General features: G+C 42.9%; 1 protein-coding gene across 1 annotated transcript in view; it reads left to right on the forward strand.

The window, feature by feature from the left end:
- The first annotated feature begins 4,829 nt into the window (after positions 1-4,829).
- ARHGEF38 (Rho guanine nucleotide exchange factor 38) overlaps positions 4,830-15,673 on the forward strand; it is a 64,376-nt gene continuing 53,532 nt past the window's right edge. Inside the window, exon 1 of the mRNA XM_067568219.1 lies at positions 4,830-5,076. Within this exon, the coding sequence (XP_067424320.1) occupies positions 4,875-5,076 (202 nt within the window). The 5' untranslated portion in view covers positions 4,830-4,874. The remainder of the gene's footprint in view (positions 5,077-15,673) is intronic.

A 15,673-nucleotide genomic window follows, 5' to 3' on the forward strand; every position in this document is an offset into this window, starting at 1 on the left:
GCCTACTTTCTTTGTTATCCATTATTATGTTGTAGTTGTATTATGGCGCCTAGGGGCTCCAGGAACAGACCAGGACCCCGTTGTGCTAGGCACTGTGCAAACACCGAACAAAAAGGCATCCTCTGCTCCAAAGAGCTTACAGTTTAAGTATCTGTGCAAAGCTCACCATGAAGCTGCAGTGGCAGAACATCAATATGAGGGTTCTTCTCAGTGCAGAGGAGTATGTGGCTGTTGCTATATGGAAGCTTACCACCCCCAATTGCCACCAGTCAGTAGTTCATCACTTTAGTGTTGGAAGATCAACTGTCAGGGCTGCTGTCATTGAGGTATGCACGCCTATTGAGAAAGTGCTGCTGCCCTGATCATAAACCTTAGCAATGCCAGGGGGTGACTGATGGATTTGCATGGTTGGGGCTACCGAATTGCATTGGGACTACTGTTGGAACCCCACATGCCAATTATTTGTCCTCCCTACACTAGGGATTCAAGTTCAACCGAAAGGGGTATTTCGCCATGGTGATCCCAGACAAGTTAAGCCATCGTAATTGCATTAACATTAGGTGAGGTTGTCCTGGTGTAATGTAACAGAGTTTGTCCCCTAATCTTGATTAGATTAAAATAGTCCATGGTTTAGACGGTCCAGTTTCAATAATAAAATTGAAAATAGTGGGCCTCCTTCACCACTGCATTGCTACAAGCTTTAAACAGGTGTAAATCCATTGAAGTTAAAAAGTGGTAGTTATCCAAGTCCATTGTTTTACATAAATGCACAGAAGTCCAAATTCATTATTTTCAGTAGTTTATAAAGATATATCATGTAACAGCTGTGAGGAGTCACAAAAACAAATAACCATTTGCTTATTTAGTAGCTATCAGAGTCTTGATAGTGCTTTTGGTTCATTTATGGCTCTGGATCCAGATAAAGATTAGCATTGACCACACAATAAACTCTTTTAATACTGTTGCTTGGGAACACAATGCCAATATTTTCCATGTTGAGATCAGCACCTGTTCTGTCTCTTAAGTAGCACAGCTTATTTGTAAATAACTCATATGCATGCAAACACCAACTAGATTCCAATTTTCTAAGAATTACATTAAGACGATGTGTGTGGGTGGATTAGGCAGATTTCACCTTCATTTAAAAAATATGTATTTTGTTTAAACATTAATATAATCCATTCACTAATTGTTCTTTAGGTTGGAAAAGAACAGGAATAATTTCTAGAGTTTGAGTTGTATCTTTAGTTCTATCATGCATTGCGTTTAGCAGCTCTACTCAGGTAGTTCATAGAGAGTTCTGGTAATGTTTTGTATAAGTTTTATTGCAAGCCAGGTAAAGTACCACAGAATGAAGGAGAAGAAATAGTTTACAAGGTGTCTAGTTAAAATCTGGTGTCTTGTCCTTACATACCCCAGCCCCTCCATCCTCCAATTTTTAACAGCTCTGGAAGCCTCTGTGATGAAGTCTTTTGGCTCATAGGGCTGGCTGAACCAGGACAATCTACAATGGTTTGTCTGCAGTGTGGACAGAGCGTCACAACCCCTAACCTCATCCCATGGTGCAATGCCTTGACTTGAGAAATTACGCAAAGGCTCCTATTTTCAATAACCGTGCTGGACAGCATGGAGCAGTACTTTAGGAGTCCCAGAAAGCTGTCTTGGATGTGGTTGCTCCAGAAGGGTTCCATCAGAAGTAATGCTGTTGTGTATGGATCCTTAAGCCATTGCAAGGACAAATAACACAGCAAGCTGCATCATGCAACCAATGTCCCTGAAACAGCTTCCTTGCTAAGGGAAGACACTTTTACTTAATATTTGCGGAGGGGGGGGCTAGGGGGAAGAACATATCTGCGCATGGATGGGAAGCTGTGTTAGTAAACAGCTGACCAAACTTTATTAAATGTTGAATTTGGTTGTAACCCTAAGTAGGTTGGGCAGAGCCTCCAATGAAACTCAGGATTTAATAAAGTTTATTCCACTATTTACTACCACATCTACCTGTCTACATGCAAAATACAATCTCTCCCCCAAAAATTAATTAATTACATAAGAACGGCCATACTGGGTCAGACCAATGGTCCATCTAGCCCAATATCCTGTCTTCTGACAGTGGCCAATGCCAGGTGCTTCAGAGCAGAACAGAACAGGTAATCATCAAGTTATCCATCCCATCATCCATTCCCAGCTTCTGGCGAACAGCAATCTCTGTCCGTCTGACTAATGGCCATTGATGGACCAGCCTCTCCTCCATGAATTTTTTGAACCCCTTTATAGTCTGGGCCTTCACAACGTCCTCTGGCAAGGAATTCTATAGGTTGACTAATTAAAAATATAATGAAACCACATGAAAATTATGGAAGTCATGGGCCCTAACAACTATGACAGTGAGAATTCATAAAGCATCAAGTAAAAAGAATTGGCCAGTGAGCTTCCCCACCTTAATCTATTGTTCACTGATGAGATCCTTAAGGCCCTGCCATTTATCTCAGTGCTATCACCATCACATATCTGCTGCCTTCACACTTTTCTTACCAGTGCATCCAGAGCAGTTGTCACCTTTTAGGAAAGTTGTATTACTTCACATACAGAACAAGAGAGGTATTTAGGGCAATTCAAAATGTAATGGAGGCCTTTTATATGTATGCTCCTGGTGTACACAAAGTCTTCACAGTAAACCTTTAACTGCTTTATTCTTCTATTAGGTGGTGGGGTGGGCATTTCATGCAGCACTAACAAACTGCTGAATTTAGTATGCTAATTCATTTAATAGTTTCATAATCCTTTCACTTCATCACTTGAAAGAAACTAGGAGCTTTAATTAAGAGGTAATGTCAATGGAATAAGAACAATTATCAATTGATTCCTGTTACTTCACAGACTCAGGCATTTGAGGAAAAGCAAATGTTGAAATGAGGCACAAGACAAGAACTGTCACCCTGCATCTTTTCTTGTTGCTGTTTCACTGCAGTCCTTCACAATGTTAGCTGAAGTGATAAAACTATAGGCATGGCTACAGTTTATAGTATGCTAATAGTCACATTACTTATGGACTGCTGGAAGGTTCTCAGATACTACAGTATCAAACACAGTATAAGAACCCATGCAGACTAGTTAAGGTGGGTCCTTCAACCCTATCTCCTTGTGAGGATGAGGATTTAGGCATGAGCATCAAAGCAGCTACATCCATTGCTTGCCACCAAAGGGTAGCTGGGTCCCGAGTGTAGGCAAGGTCCTAATGTAGATGAGTCACCAGCTGCTGGTGTTTTTAACTGTGTTGATAGACTCTCTCAGACAGGTTATATGTCAATATTAAAAATGCCAGGCACAATTGAAAATAACACTATAATCTCTTGCAGGGGCTGACGCAATGGCTGCTGAAGTCAGTGAGGGTGGGAGACTGGCAAGTTCATAAGATGCTTTTCAACCAGAGATCTCAAAGCGCAAAGACACCAGGAGGATATAATTAGGAGTACAGTCCTTTGTATATCTTTCCCATGGTCCCACTATCCCTTCTTCTCTCCCTTATTGGTGATTATATTTTTCTTGGTTCCTTCCTCATGTTCCATGTTACTTTTCTCCTGGCTACATTTGGGTTTATGTAGGTCAAGGATATCTGCAATGGTGTAACAGTCACTCCAATGCAACCCTGGCCCACTGATGTTGTCACGTGGTACCAGTGTGAAACATGCCAGTTTCCCTAACCTAAGCAAGCCCTCAGGTTCATTCAATGTCCTACCTCAGGCAACATTTTCTTTACCCATTTGACCCCGGCTCTGTTCTGTTGTCAATTCTAGATCAGTGGTTTTAAACTTTGTTTGTTTTCGGACCCCTAAAAAATTTCAGATGGAGGTGCAGACCTCTTTGGAAATCTTAGGTGTACTCTGCAGACAGGTTGAAAACCACTGTTCTGTGGTAATGACAACCTTTCACGGATCCCTTACACATAATCGGCGGACCCCCAGGAGTCTGCAGACCACAGGTTGAAAACCACTGTACTAGAGCAGCGTCTTCTCCCCTTGAGCCTCTAGACCCTGGGAGGGAGAAGGGGTTGGGTGGGCGATGGGGAGGAGGAACTGGTCTGCACTGAGCTATCCATTCACACTGATACTGAAGAAAGGAAAAGCCCTGGAGTAAGCGTGCCCAAGTAGTCCTTGGTGCACTAAGTTATTGTCCCATGAACACAGGGGAGGGGAAACCTTCCAGGGCAGCCATTGTAAAAGGATTAACTTCAGCTTTAGTTTGCTAATGGCCCCGCTCGGCTCTGCTCCGAACCGAGGGGAGGGGAAACCAGAGCGAGCCTGCAGACAGCCTGCCCTGCAGAGCAATGTGCACAGGCTTCCCCAGTCCCCACCTAGCCGGTGCAAAGCGCTCAGCGCAGCCATGCCCGGCCGGCGCAGCCCTAGGAAGGGGGAGAGTCTCCCTTCCTCCCTCCGGTCACTGTCTAAACAGCGCTTTGAAAATCCTAGTTTGTCAACGGGCCGTGAATCTGTTTTCAACAGAGGCCCCCTGCGCGCAAACATCGGTGTCACTCCAGTCCTAACAGCGAGCGTAGCCCTTCGCCCGACCCCGGGCTGCTGCTGCTGCTGCTGCTGGTCTCTCAGGTAACAGGTGGCAAGAGCAGCAGCAGCAGAGCAGGATGACTTCATAGGGGTGGAGCCCTGCGAGGCTGTAGAGGTGGCAGCAGCCTCTGAGCCAGGGAACCGTGAACAACCTGTGGGAGTCTTTTTTTAAAAGGGAAAGACAGGTGAGCTCAGCTGACAAGGAAAGGGCAGCTTTTACTCTCCCTTGGGACACAAGCACTAACCTCAGCTCCCTAAACATCGACTGATTCTCCCAAGTCAGTGTGGGTCAGAGGGCTGTCTCTGCTGCAAATGGAAACCAAAGAAGCCCCTGGGAAAGAAGGCATGGGAGCCAAGAGGAAGAATTTGACCTTCTTGAAGCACAGACTGTACATGCTGGAGAGGAGAAAGACAGACACTGTTGTTGAGAACAGTGTTTCTGTGGACCAGTGTAACTCTGGCACTTTGAGAAGGAGCCAGTCTGACCGGACAGAATACAACCAGAAGTTACAAGGTAACTGGAAAAAAAATCTACTTATTTCTTATTTGTATTGCCGTAATGCACAGCAGCCCTAGCAGAAACCAGGACCCCACTGTGCTCAGCACCCTATAAATAAAGAACAAGCAAACCAGTGGCTCCTGTCCCAAAGTGCTTATAATCTAAATGACTGTTCCCCCCCCCCCATTATGGTAATTGTTCCTGGCTGGTTTTATATCTATAAATAAAGTCACTTGCACAGGCTTCCAAATGGGATTGATATGATGTCCAGCTTTTTAAAGCCTAAGTACATAACATACATGGAACTGAAATCCTACTTTATATGTTAGCCATATTACCTAGCGGTTCTTCGGTATTTTGAAAATATGTCTCTGCATGAGCTGATATGGTTTTGTGGAATGGGATAGACAATAAATCAAATTAATAGAGGTGGCAAGGGATTTTTTTCAGTTAAAACCTGATGAAATATAAAAGAAAAATTTGCCTGTTCTTCTCTTATCCATCTGAATCTAAAATTGCCAAATTATGTCAATCTCTGAATTGGTTGGTAATTCAGCCCAGTTCTTCAAATTAAGCAGAAACATGAAAAGTTGCATAAATGTTTTATATAAAGCTTCAGGGAGGAATTGTCTTATTTCTGTGTTTGTTCATTGCTCAGTTGGGGCTTTTGGTAACAGTATTAATAGTGCCCAGGTTGGGGTATTTTTGGTAACAGTACTAATAGTTATATGAACTACGTCATCAGAATAACTTTCATGGCAATAATCTTGTATCCAGGGAATAAAACAATAATGTGTTTTACTACAGTATGTATGGTTTTTGTGCATTTAATAAGGGAATAGCATTTCCTCAAACAGAAAATATAATCTACATAGCTACTGACCTGTTGAAATGCAGTCGACAGGTTTGGTGATGACATTTCCTTTCAGTGACTAAAATGCTACCTATTCAGATGTAGTAAGACGTGTGAAGAGCTTTAGGTTAATTTTTCCTCTTCCAATGTTCTAAGCAACAAAGGAGAAATTCACTATGTGTGTGCTGCTGTTTAGTGAAAAACAAATCACACTTTGGAATTTGAGTTACTTACATCTTAATATTTTGACAAAACAGCAATACTAATATGATTACATCAGAAAAGTGGGGAAAATTTAACTCTATAGTTCTGCCAAAAGAGAAAAGGAACTTAACTATTAGCATATACCAGAATACATGATAGGTGACCTTTATTGAAGGTGCTACTTCTTCCTTTCACACACACTAGGCTTGAGTCTCTTCTCATTTACACTGCTGTAAATCAGGAGTGAGGAAGTCACAGAAGTCTGTGGAGTTACTGCAGTGCAAAACTAACATGAAGTGAGAGAAGAGCAGGGCTATGGTATTTCAGAACTATAGTCTTCTTCTAGTGAATTGTTGTTTTTCATAGGAAAATGGACTGTAATCAGTTTGGAAAGGGACCTGCAAACTTACACTTAGCAGATCTTTAGCAGAGATAATTCAGGGTTTATTTGTGGGGAAGGAAATCTGCAGGGTTGGTCAAACTTGTTAATAAAATTAAGATCTACAGACCCACTGATCTGACAGTGTCTTATCAAACATTCTCTGAACTAGCTTTTTTACTTTTTTTTAAAAGAAATTTTAGTTCAGGTGAAAGACCTAGCTTAACAGATCTGGCCACACCCTCTGAACAGAATGGGAGGCAACAATAGAAACCCCTGCCCTTTTCCAATGTGCCTCAGTCCTGTTGAGAAGGCCTCACATATGAAAGGTCTTGTCTGCAATGGTATTTATGTTAGGCCGGTTTATATTAGGAAAATTAGTGAGCATCTTTTACTGTGCAACACCAGTTGAAAACCCCTAATATAGGTGCACTGTACGAGTGCAAAATAGGGCTTGCATTAGTGAGACTTAGGCCTGATCTACACCTAAAACTTAGGTTGACTTAGCTACAATACATCACTCAGGGATGTGGAAAATTCACATCACTGAGAGAGGGAGTTAAAGTGACCTAAACTTTGGACGGAATAATTCTTCCATTGACCTAGCTACTGCCTCCTGAGCGGTGATTAACTACAGCAATGGAAAAAACTCCTTCTGTCTCTGTAGCAAGCATATAAGTTACAGTGCAACAGCAGCACAGCTGCAGCGATGTAGCTATGCCACTGTAGCATCTGTAGCTTAAACAGAACTTTAGGTCTGATATTCAGAGTTTTTGTACCAATTTAACTGAAATAGTTAAATTGGTACAATTCCCAGTGTGGACACAATTATACCAGTATCAAGGTGCCTTATATGACCAGCATAGTACCCTCCCCCCTTGATTTACAGGAATAAGCTATACCAGTATAAGCACCTTTCTACCAATACAATTTCATCCATACTAGAGGGTTGTACCATTTTAACTGTACTGGTTTAAAAAATTGTGTGTTGGCAAACTTTTACCCCAATGGTGTACATAAGCCCCTAAAATTTTCTGTCATTCTTGGACTACCACCAATGGAACTCTGTCGATGGGAGCTGAGGTAGGACTGTAAACTGGACAGTAGGACTGTAAACTGATGGTAAACTGGTCACTTGCATTTTTACCACCATGTTATCTAATTGTACTGTAGAAGTGGCAAGAGACCAGTCAGGACCAGGGGCCTACTGGCTTGAATCTAAGTCACACAATTGGAAGACTTTGTATCCAGTTATCATATCCTTATTAGCCCCTTATTAGCATGTTTCCTAACAGACACTCCTTGTCTACGTTGCAGCTGGTAGGTGTAATTACTAGTTTGGGTAGACATGCTAGCTCTGCTTGAATTAGAGCACTAAAAATAGCAGCATGGCTGTGATGGTACAGGCTAGCAGCCTGAAGATCTTGGATGGGCCAAACTGCTACTCTCAGTGCACTAGTTTGAATGCAGCTAGCTGGTGTATGTCTACCCAAGCTGGGAATTACACCTCCCAGATACAGTCCAGATGTAGAAGCACCCTAACGAGCCAAAATGTGCTCTAGTAATTGGTAGTGTATGGTTGGATGAAACAATGTGTGCTCTCTGCAAAATGAATCTTACCTGAATAGTTGGGAATTCCACAGGGAGTCTCAGAGCAATGAACTGTGGGATCCATCATAATTGGCACCTTCTTAGACATTCAGAAGACAAGGACTGGATGGGCATGGACAGTGAAATGCTTTTTCATCACTAGGTCACCAGAGCTATGCCAGTATAACCCCGTACTGCAAACAAAGCCTATGTCGATAGAAGGGATTTTTCCACTGCTGAAGGAACATCATCTCTGAGTGATGTAGCTCCATTGATAGAAGCATTCTTCTATGACATAATTGCATTTACACTGGGGGTTAGCTGGCATAGTTATGGCACTCATGGATGTGTTCTCCCTCCCCGGCCCCACCTGACTGATTTATCTATGTTGACCTAACTTTAAGAGTAGACCAGGCCTAAGTCAGAGCTTCAGCTCATTCACTAGGCCCCGGTCTACACTTAAAAGTAATATCACCCTATGTCCTGAGCACCATAGTTATGTTGACCTAACCTCCAGTGTAGACATGGCTAGGCTGACAAAAGAATTCTCTCCATTTCTCAAAGAGGCAGATTAACTACAATTGATGGAGAAATTCCTTCTGTCAATGTAGGAAGCATCTACACTCAGGCCTTATCTACACTAGCACTTATGCCAGCAAAACTATTGTTGCTCAAGTGTTTCTTGCCAACATAGCGCTATCCACACAAGTCCTTATGCCAGCACAATTTATGTCGCTTGGGAGTGGGGTTTTTTCACATCCCTGAGCGGCAAAAGTTTACCGGAATAAGTGCTAGCGTAGACAAGGCCTAAGAAGAGTTATTAGACCCCTGGTTGAAAAGATAACCAGGAGCACTCAATTAGTTTTGTGAATGGAGATACTGAAATAAGAGGATTTCAAGAGGTGTGAATGTCCTATCCTATCGTAAGGGCTTTTCACTTTAAAACTTAATCACATAGCTATACAAGTGTTAAATAATGATTATACCAGAAACATCCAGTTAATGCACTCATCAAGTGTGAGTCGTCTTTCAACATCTTGATGTTTCATTCATTTAAAAAAACTATTCCATTGGAGAAAGGCAGCATATTTTGCACTTCAATAGCATCATTTCATTCTTAAATTTCACAGTGCATTACAAACATCAATCAAGTCACTCAAAGGGAGTGAGGTGCTATTAGCCACATTTTACATATGGCTAAACCTAGGCACCAACTGATGTCACAGAGCACCTCAGGCCTTGTCTACACTGAAAAGCATTGTCAACGCAAGTTACAGCGATGATCAAAAAGTTTTGTAATTACAACGCTTGTGCCTGTCCACACAGCACCCTGTGTTGCCAAAATATGTCCACAGTTGGTGCTCTATCACCGACAGTGAGAGCAGTGCACTGTGGGCAGCTATCCCACTGTGCAACTTGCCACCCTGTGCCACCAGAAGTTATGGGAAGGCAGAGAGGACTGTAGTGCATCATGGGTGCATGCTCAACGTCCTATGATACAGTGATTTCCATCCCATCATTCCATGGGTTTCCAACTGTGTTTCGTGGCATTTTTCAATGGCCCCAGTTCCCTGTGCACCTGCCATCTCTATCTGAAAGGATGGATCCTGCACTGCTCTCCACTGTTGTTGTCAGTGTTATGAACACATCGTGGCTGGTCATGCAGTACATCATGAGCTCCCAGTCGGAACTGGAATCCGAGGCACCTGACCTGCTGTGTGCCATGAAAACAAACAATGCCAGATTACTGTTTGCACCCACAGACTATCTGCACAAGGTGCACCGCTGCTTTTGGGCAGTTGAAACAAGCACTGAGTGGTGGGTTCGTATCGTTATGCAGATCTGGGATGATAAGCAGTGACTGCAGAACTTTCAAATGCACAAAGCCACCTTCCTGGAATTCTGTGCGGAGCTTGCCCCTGCCCTGCAGCACAAGGACACCAGAAAGAGAGCTGCCCTCTTGGTGGAGAAGCACATGGCGATCGACATGTGGAAATTGGCAACTCCATACTGCTACTGGTTGATTGCTAATCAGTTTGGAGTTGGGAAGTCCGCTGTTGGAGCTGTGTTATCACAATCTTGCAACAGAGTACGTCAATAGGAAGGGGTACTTCTCTATGGTACTGCAGGTGCTTGTAGATCACCATGGGCGTTTCACTTACATCAATGTGGGTTGGTCAGAGAAGGTGCATGGTGCACACATCTTTAGGAACACTGGCCAGTACAGAAAGTTGCAAGCGGGGACTTTCTTTCCTGACCAAAAGATTCCTATGTGGATGTTGAAATGCCTATTGTGATCCTGGGAGACCCAGCCTACCCCTTACTGTCATGGCTCATGAAGCCTGGGCAACTTGGATAGCACCAAGGAATGTTTCAATAACAGTTTGAGCAGGTGCCGAATGACCATTGAATGTGCCTTTGGCAAATTAAAAGCTCGCTGGTGATGCCTTTATGACAGGTTAGACTTAAAGGAGGAAAATATTCCCATGGTTATAGCTGACTGTTGTGTGCTCCATAATATTTGTGAAGCTAAGGATGAAAAGTTTTCCCCTTTGTGGAGCACAGGGATGGATTGCCTTGTGGCTGACTATGAACAACCAGATGTCAGGGCTATTAGAGGAGCACAACGGGGGGCCATTCGAATCAGGGGGGCCTTGAGGAGCCATTTGGACAATGAGCAACAATATAGTGTCTTTGTAAACAGCGCTGTGCCATGCTATGACTGCTATCCAGCTTGCACTGTGTATCAATGTGTGCAAGAGACAAATAAAGATTGCTTATTCTTCACAGAGTATGTCTTTATTAAATAATGATTATTTACAACACACACAAAAAGCTGGGCTGGAGGGGAGAAAGCAGTGATGGGCAGTGTGATCTGTGACAGCTGGGTGTAAGTCCAGCTATCATTCTGGAAGCTGTCTGAAGGGGTGGAGTGAATGGGGTACCGAGATGAGCCAGGAATTTGGTAGGAATGTGTGGGTGGAGTTTGGTGAAAGCATGGAAAGCAGCTCTATATTGGTGGCAGGGAGGGTGGCAAGCATGCATTAATTCAATTATTAGTGACTTAGCAGCTTCATTTGCTCCCCCATGGCTTTTATTATGCGCTCATGATCTGCTATCACTCGCTCCTGATTTTCCCTCCTCTCCTGACTATCCATTTTTTTATTTTTGGACACAGTATGTCTCCATGCCCTTTTTTCTTCTTTTTCCCATCTCAGCAGATTGGAGGAGTTCTTGGAACATCTCCTCTTTGCCTCTCCATGGTTGTTTTCTTATCAGCCACAGGTGCTCAGCAGGTGTGGAGGGGTTTTCCCTCAAGGACACATCTGTAGAAGCACAATAAACAATGAACAGAAACATGATTGTAAGTGCAATGACACCATTGATTCATTACTGTAAAATACACCTTTCTCAATGTCCCCTGGCAAGCGCACAGCTTAACGATCAACCAGAGCATGGTGAGTTGTGCCCAGGAGAGGAGGCACTCAAGCTGGGGAAAAGGTCCTGGGTGATTGTTTGGGGTATTGATTCAGGTAGATAGGGACAAAATTTCAAATTGTTCCACCATTTTCTGCAGGCGGGAGCCATAGTAGCCGATATCTCACTACTGAGAATAAGCAGTGATGCATCTCCTCCATGCGAGCAGCTTCAAACAAGGTCCCTATGCTGCTTGCCTGTGTGCTGCTTTGGTCCCTGCACAAGTGATTGCCAATTGGCACGGGAAAGTTTCCTACAATGGGGGAAGAAAGAAAACAGCTCTGCCAAGTACCTCAAGGAAAATTTCCTAGAGATCTCTCTGGAGGAAATCTCGGTGTGCATTAACACACTTTTCCACTGCACTGCCTAGCTGAACAGGAGAATGGGAAGCACATGCGAATTACAGCTACTGTTGTGCATTTCTATGCCTTCAACCAGCTGTATAATGCAACAAAGCAAAGGCCAGCTGTATCTCATGTAATTGAGCAGCATCAGCTCAAAAAAATCACTTACCTGAGCTCCCCTCTCCTGCATCCTGCATGCCAGAGCTGGAGGTTTGGGACTGGCTCGAACCCTCCGGAATTGAGAAGAGGTCCTGGCGCCCTGCATCACCAAACGACACGGTCCCCTGCTCCGCATCGTCCTCCAACTTGACCTCCTCATCCACGACTTCTTTGTCAGGGTTGAGTCTGGTGTTCAGTGCCCCTAGGCCAGTGGAGGTATCTATGAGTCTCATGTCGGTGGAGGTGGGGTCGCTGCTGAGGATGGCTTCCAGCTCCTTATAGAAGCAGCAGATCTTTGTACCAGAGCGACAGTTTGACTCCCTAGCCTTTTGGTACCTCTGCCACAGCTCCTTGATTTTCACATGGCACTGCAGCGTGTCCCATTCATAGCCCTACTCCGCCATGAAATGAGAAATTTGACATTAGGTATCGAAGTTCCTTCAGCTGCAGCGGAGCTGGAACTGCACAGCCTCCTCTCCCCAAATGCCGATCAGATTCAGACACTCCGGTGTGCTCCAAGCAGGAGAGCATTTGGTGCGTGGAGCTGCCATGGTCAGCTGGGAAGATGAGACGTGAGCTATCCATGCCGACCAAGCAGGATTGGACATGGAATTTCCAAAATTCCCAGGACTTTAAAGGGGGTGGGACGGATGGCTGCAGGGCAGCAGAATTCAAACTGATGGCCAGAGCGGTCAGGGTGGGCATTGGGGACACCTTCTGGAAGCATTTACCATGACAGAATCAAGTGCAGGGGCTACTCTGACGCTTTGTCACTAAAAGTTTGGCACAAAAAACTCCCCGCTTCTCATCAAGATGGTTTTATTTTGTTACAAAATCAGGGGAGTTGGGTCAGCGGGTGGGGGTGGAATTGCAGTATGTACACCATGACTGTTTTGGTGCAAAAACTGACTTTGGTCAACAGAAGTCTATAGTGTAGCCCAGGCCTCAGTCAGTGGCAGAATTACGAATAAAAAACTCCTTTGGTTAAGGCACTGGGTTAGAATTCAGGAGATCTGTATTTGATTCCTGGATCTGTCCATGGCTTAGTTGTTTAGTTTCTTTATACCACCAGTTCTCTCCAGTAAAGTGGGGATAATATGTCACTTCTGCACATGGGTGTCATAAAGATCATTCATTAGTGCTTGTGATTTTTTTAGAAACATTGATGGGGTTCTTATAAGTGCTTAGATGCGTCTTAGGAATTCTGACTCTCAGTCCCCCGCAAATAATGTAATTTGCTTTTGATTGAATAATTGACTAAATTACTACTGTCCTTAAATAGCATATAAAAAAGTAGTGGTTAGGTAATTAGTTTTTAAAGCAAATTGTTGATCTTCCTAGTTTGATCTTTGCTATAAAACTTGGACCAACAGCAGTGAAATTCATTGTTATCTGCACCGTAGCTAGGCTTAGACTGATCTAAGGCCTCTGTCCTGCAAACACTTTTGTACCCGAGTAACTTGAGTTCAGTGAGTGTAGTTACTCACATGCATAAGTGTCTGCAGGATTAGGGCTTAAGTGAGGCCAGGTCTACACTTAAAAATTAGATCAACTGTTGCTCAGGGCTGTGAAAAATTTTGCACTCTGTGTGACATAGTTAGGTTCACTTAACCCCCTGTATACATGCAGCTATATCAGCAGAAGAATTCTTCCTTTGACCTAGAGACCCCCTTTCAGAAAGATGGATTATCTCCCTCAACTACAGTGCCATAGCTGTGCTGCTGTAGTGAAGATGTACCTGAGATATGACAGAGACATGCCATCAGGCAAGGAGGGAGGACACACAAAATAAATTGAAGAGATTACTTGTTATGTTTGTTCCTTTTAAAATATAACAGGTTGGCGTAGGGGAATGAATTATTGTCCGAGGAATTATGGAAAAGGTGGGTTTCCAGAAAGTATCTGATTTAGTGATTTGCAGTATTTCACTTTAAGGTAATAAATATTTTTAATACCCTTGTTTTGACTTGTCACTTTAGTGGTGTACTTGATCAGCTGTAATGTCAAATTGTTTGCAGTATTCTTGGAGTGTTGTAGCCTTTGATGTTACAAAGGCGGAGAACAGCCCCTCCTCCAGCCTCTTTCTTTCTCCTAACCCTCACTGAGGGTTCTTCCTGTCAGCTGACAGCTTTTCCAAACTCCTGTTTCTTCTACATCTCCTCATTGAAAGCCTACATACTTCTTCGCAACCACTACATGCTTTGGACTATGCTTAGATTTTAAATATACATAGATCTGATTTCTTATTGAACTGCAAAATTAGCACTGCTCTTAGCAGCAGCTGGTTTTTTGACTGAATTAAAGTAAAATTAGGAGTAAAGGTTTGCATAGTTTACACAAGTGCAGAAGATACACCTGTATAAATATACCAGTTGTATTGAGATCATATAAGGCAACAAGTCATATTGTCCTCAAATTTCTATTCAGTAGGTGTAAGTCTGCTTCTACTTACACCAGTGTAGATCTGGAGCAACTCCATTGAAATCATTGGAGTTACACTGATGTGTACCGCTTTGGGGAACCATCTTTTTGTTCTGGATTTGTACAGCACCTAGCACAATGGGATCTATGACTGAGGCTCCTAAGTGCTTCTGAAATAGTCTTCACTCCCTTAGATTATGTCTAGGACCCAATATTTTTAAAGTGTACAAGGATTCCACCTCCATACACACGGTCAGATCCACTAATAAACGTTTTATTAACCAAAATTGTTAGATACTGGGTATACGGACACCTGACAATCCTTGCAGATGATCCATACCAAAGCTTGACATGTGCATATCATTGGATGTAGCCCTTCATCAAGTCTTCTGTTACTAATATTAACCAAGTAGCATAAGACTGCAATACATCAGTCCATGACATATTGGAAAGGTTTATTTGCAGCTAATAGCACTAACAGTCAAGGCATTCTTCTGTCACACAGCAATAAGCTTTCTCTTCCAGCACATTCCTATGGGGATTTCTCTATTCTCCTGTCAGCACACACAGAATTAACAGTGTAATGTCAAAGAACTGAAGAGGAATTTTATATAATATGTGGATCTTTTCTATACCTAATGCAAAACAAATAATGACTGAGGGTTGAATTACTTAATTACAAACTATTTGTGGTTCTGAGAAATCTCGTTGGCCTGGCAGCTTATTCAAGGCCACTTATACTGTAATATTTCTCTCCTTGTGTTCAAAATACTATATATATTTTTTCTTCATATGCACTGGTTACTTTCATAGCTTCTTCAGTTTTGGTGAAATGCCCCTGACTGCAGAGTATCATAAGGCCTATGCACAGTGCTGACTCTAGATCAAATGGGCACCCCAGGTGAGGAGCATCTTCAGTACCCCCACTTCCATTTGTTAAACTTTTGAATACCTTATTTTTTATTGCATTTGTAGCCCATTTCGTGACTTTGATGCATGATTTCATGTATTATTTACCCATCATGTAAGATGATAAATTTGCACGCTAGGATCTGTAAATCTGTATTTATTCATACCATATATAACAAAAAAAACAAAAAAAAAGTGTTTCCTTCCTCTAAGCTGATAGAACATTCTAGGAGGTTAGTGAAAAATGAATCCACTTACAGAATACTTGAAACATTT

This window comes from Emydura macquarii, unplaced genomic scaffold (genome assembly GCF_026122565.2).
Source record: "Emydura macquarii macquarii isolate MOO-44397 ecotype Brisbane River unplaced genomic scaffold, CSIRO-AGI_Emac_v2 contig_2863, whole genome shotgun sequence".
Lineage (NCBI taxonomy): Eukaryota > Metazoa > Chordata > Testudines > Chelidae > Emydura > Emydura macquarii.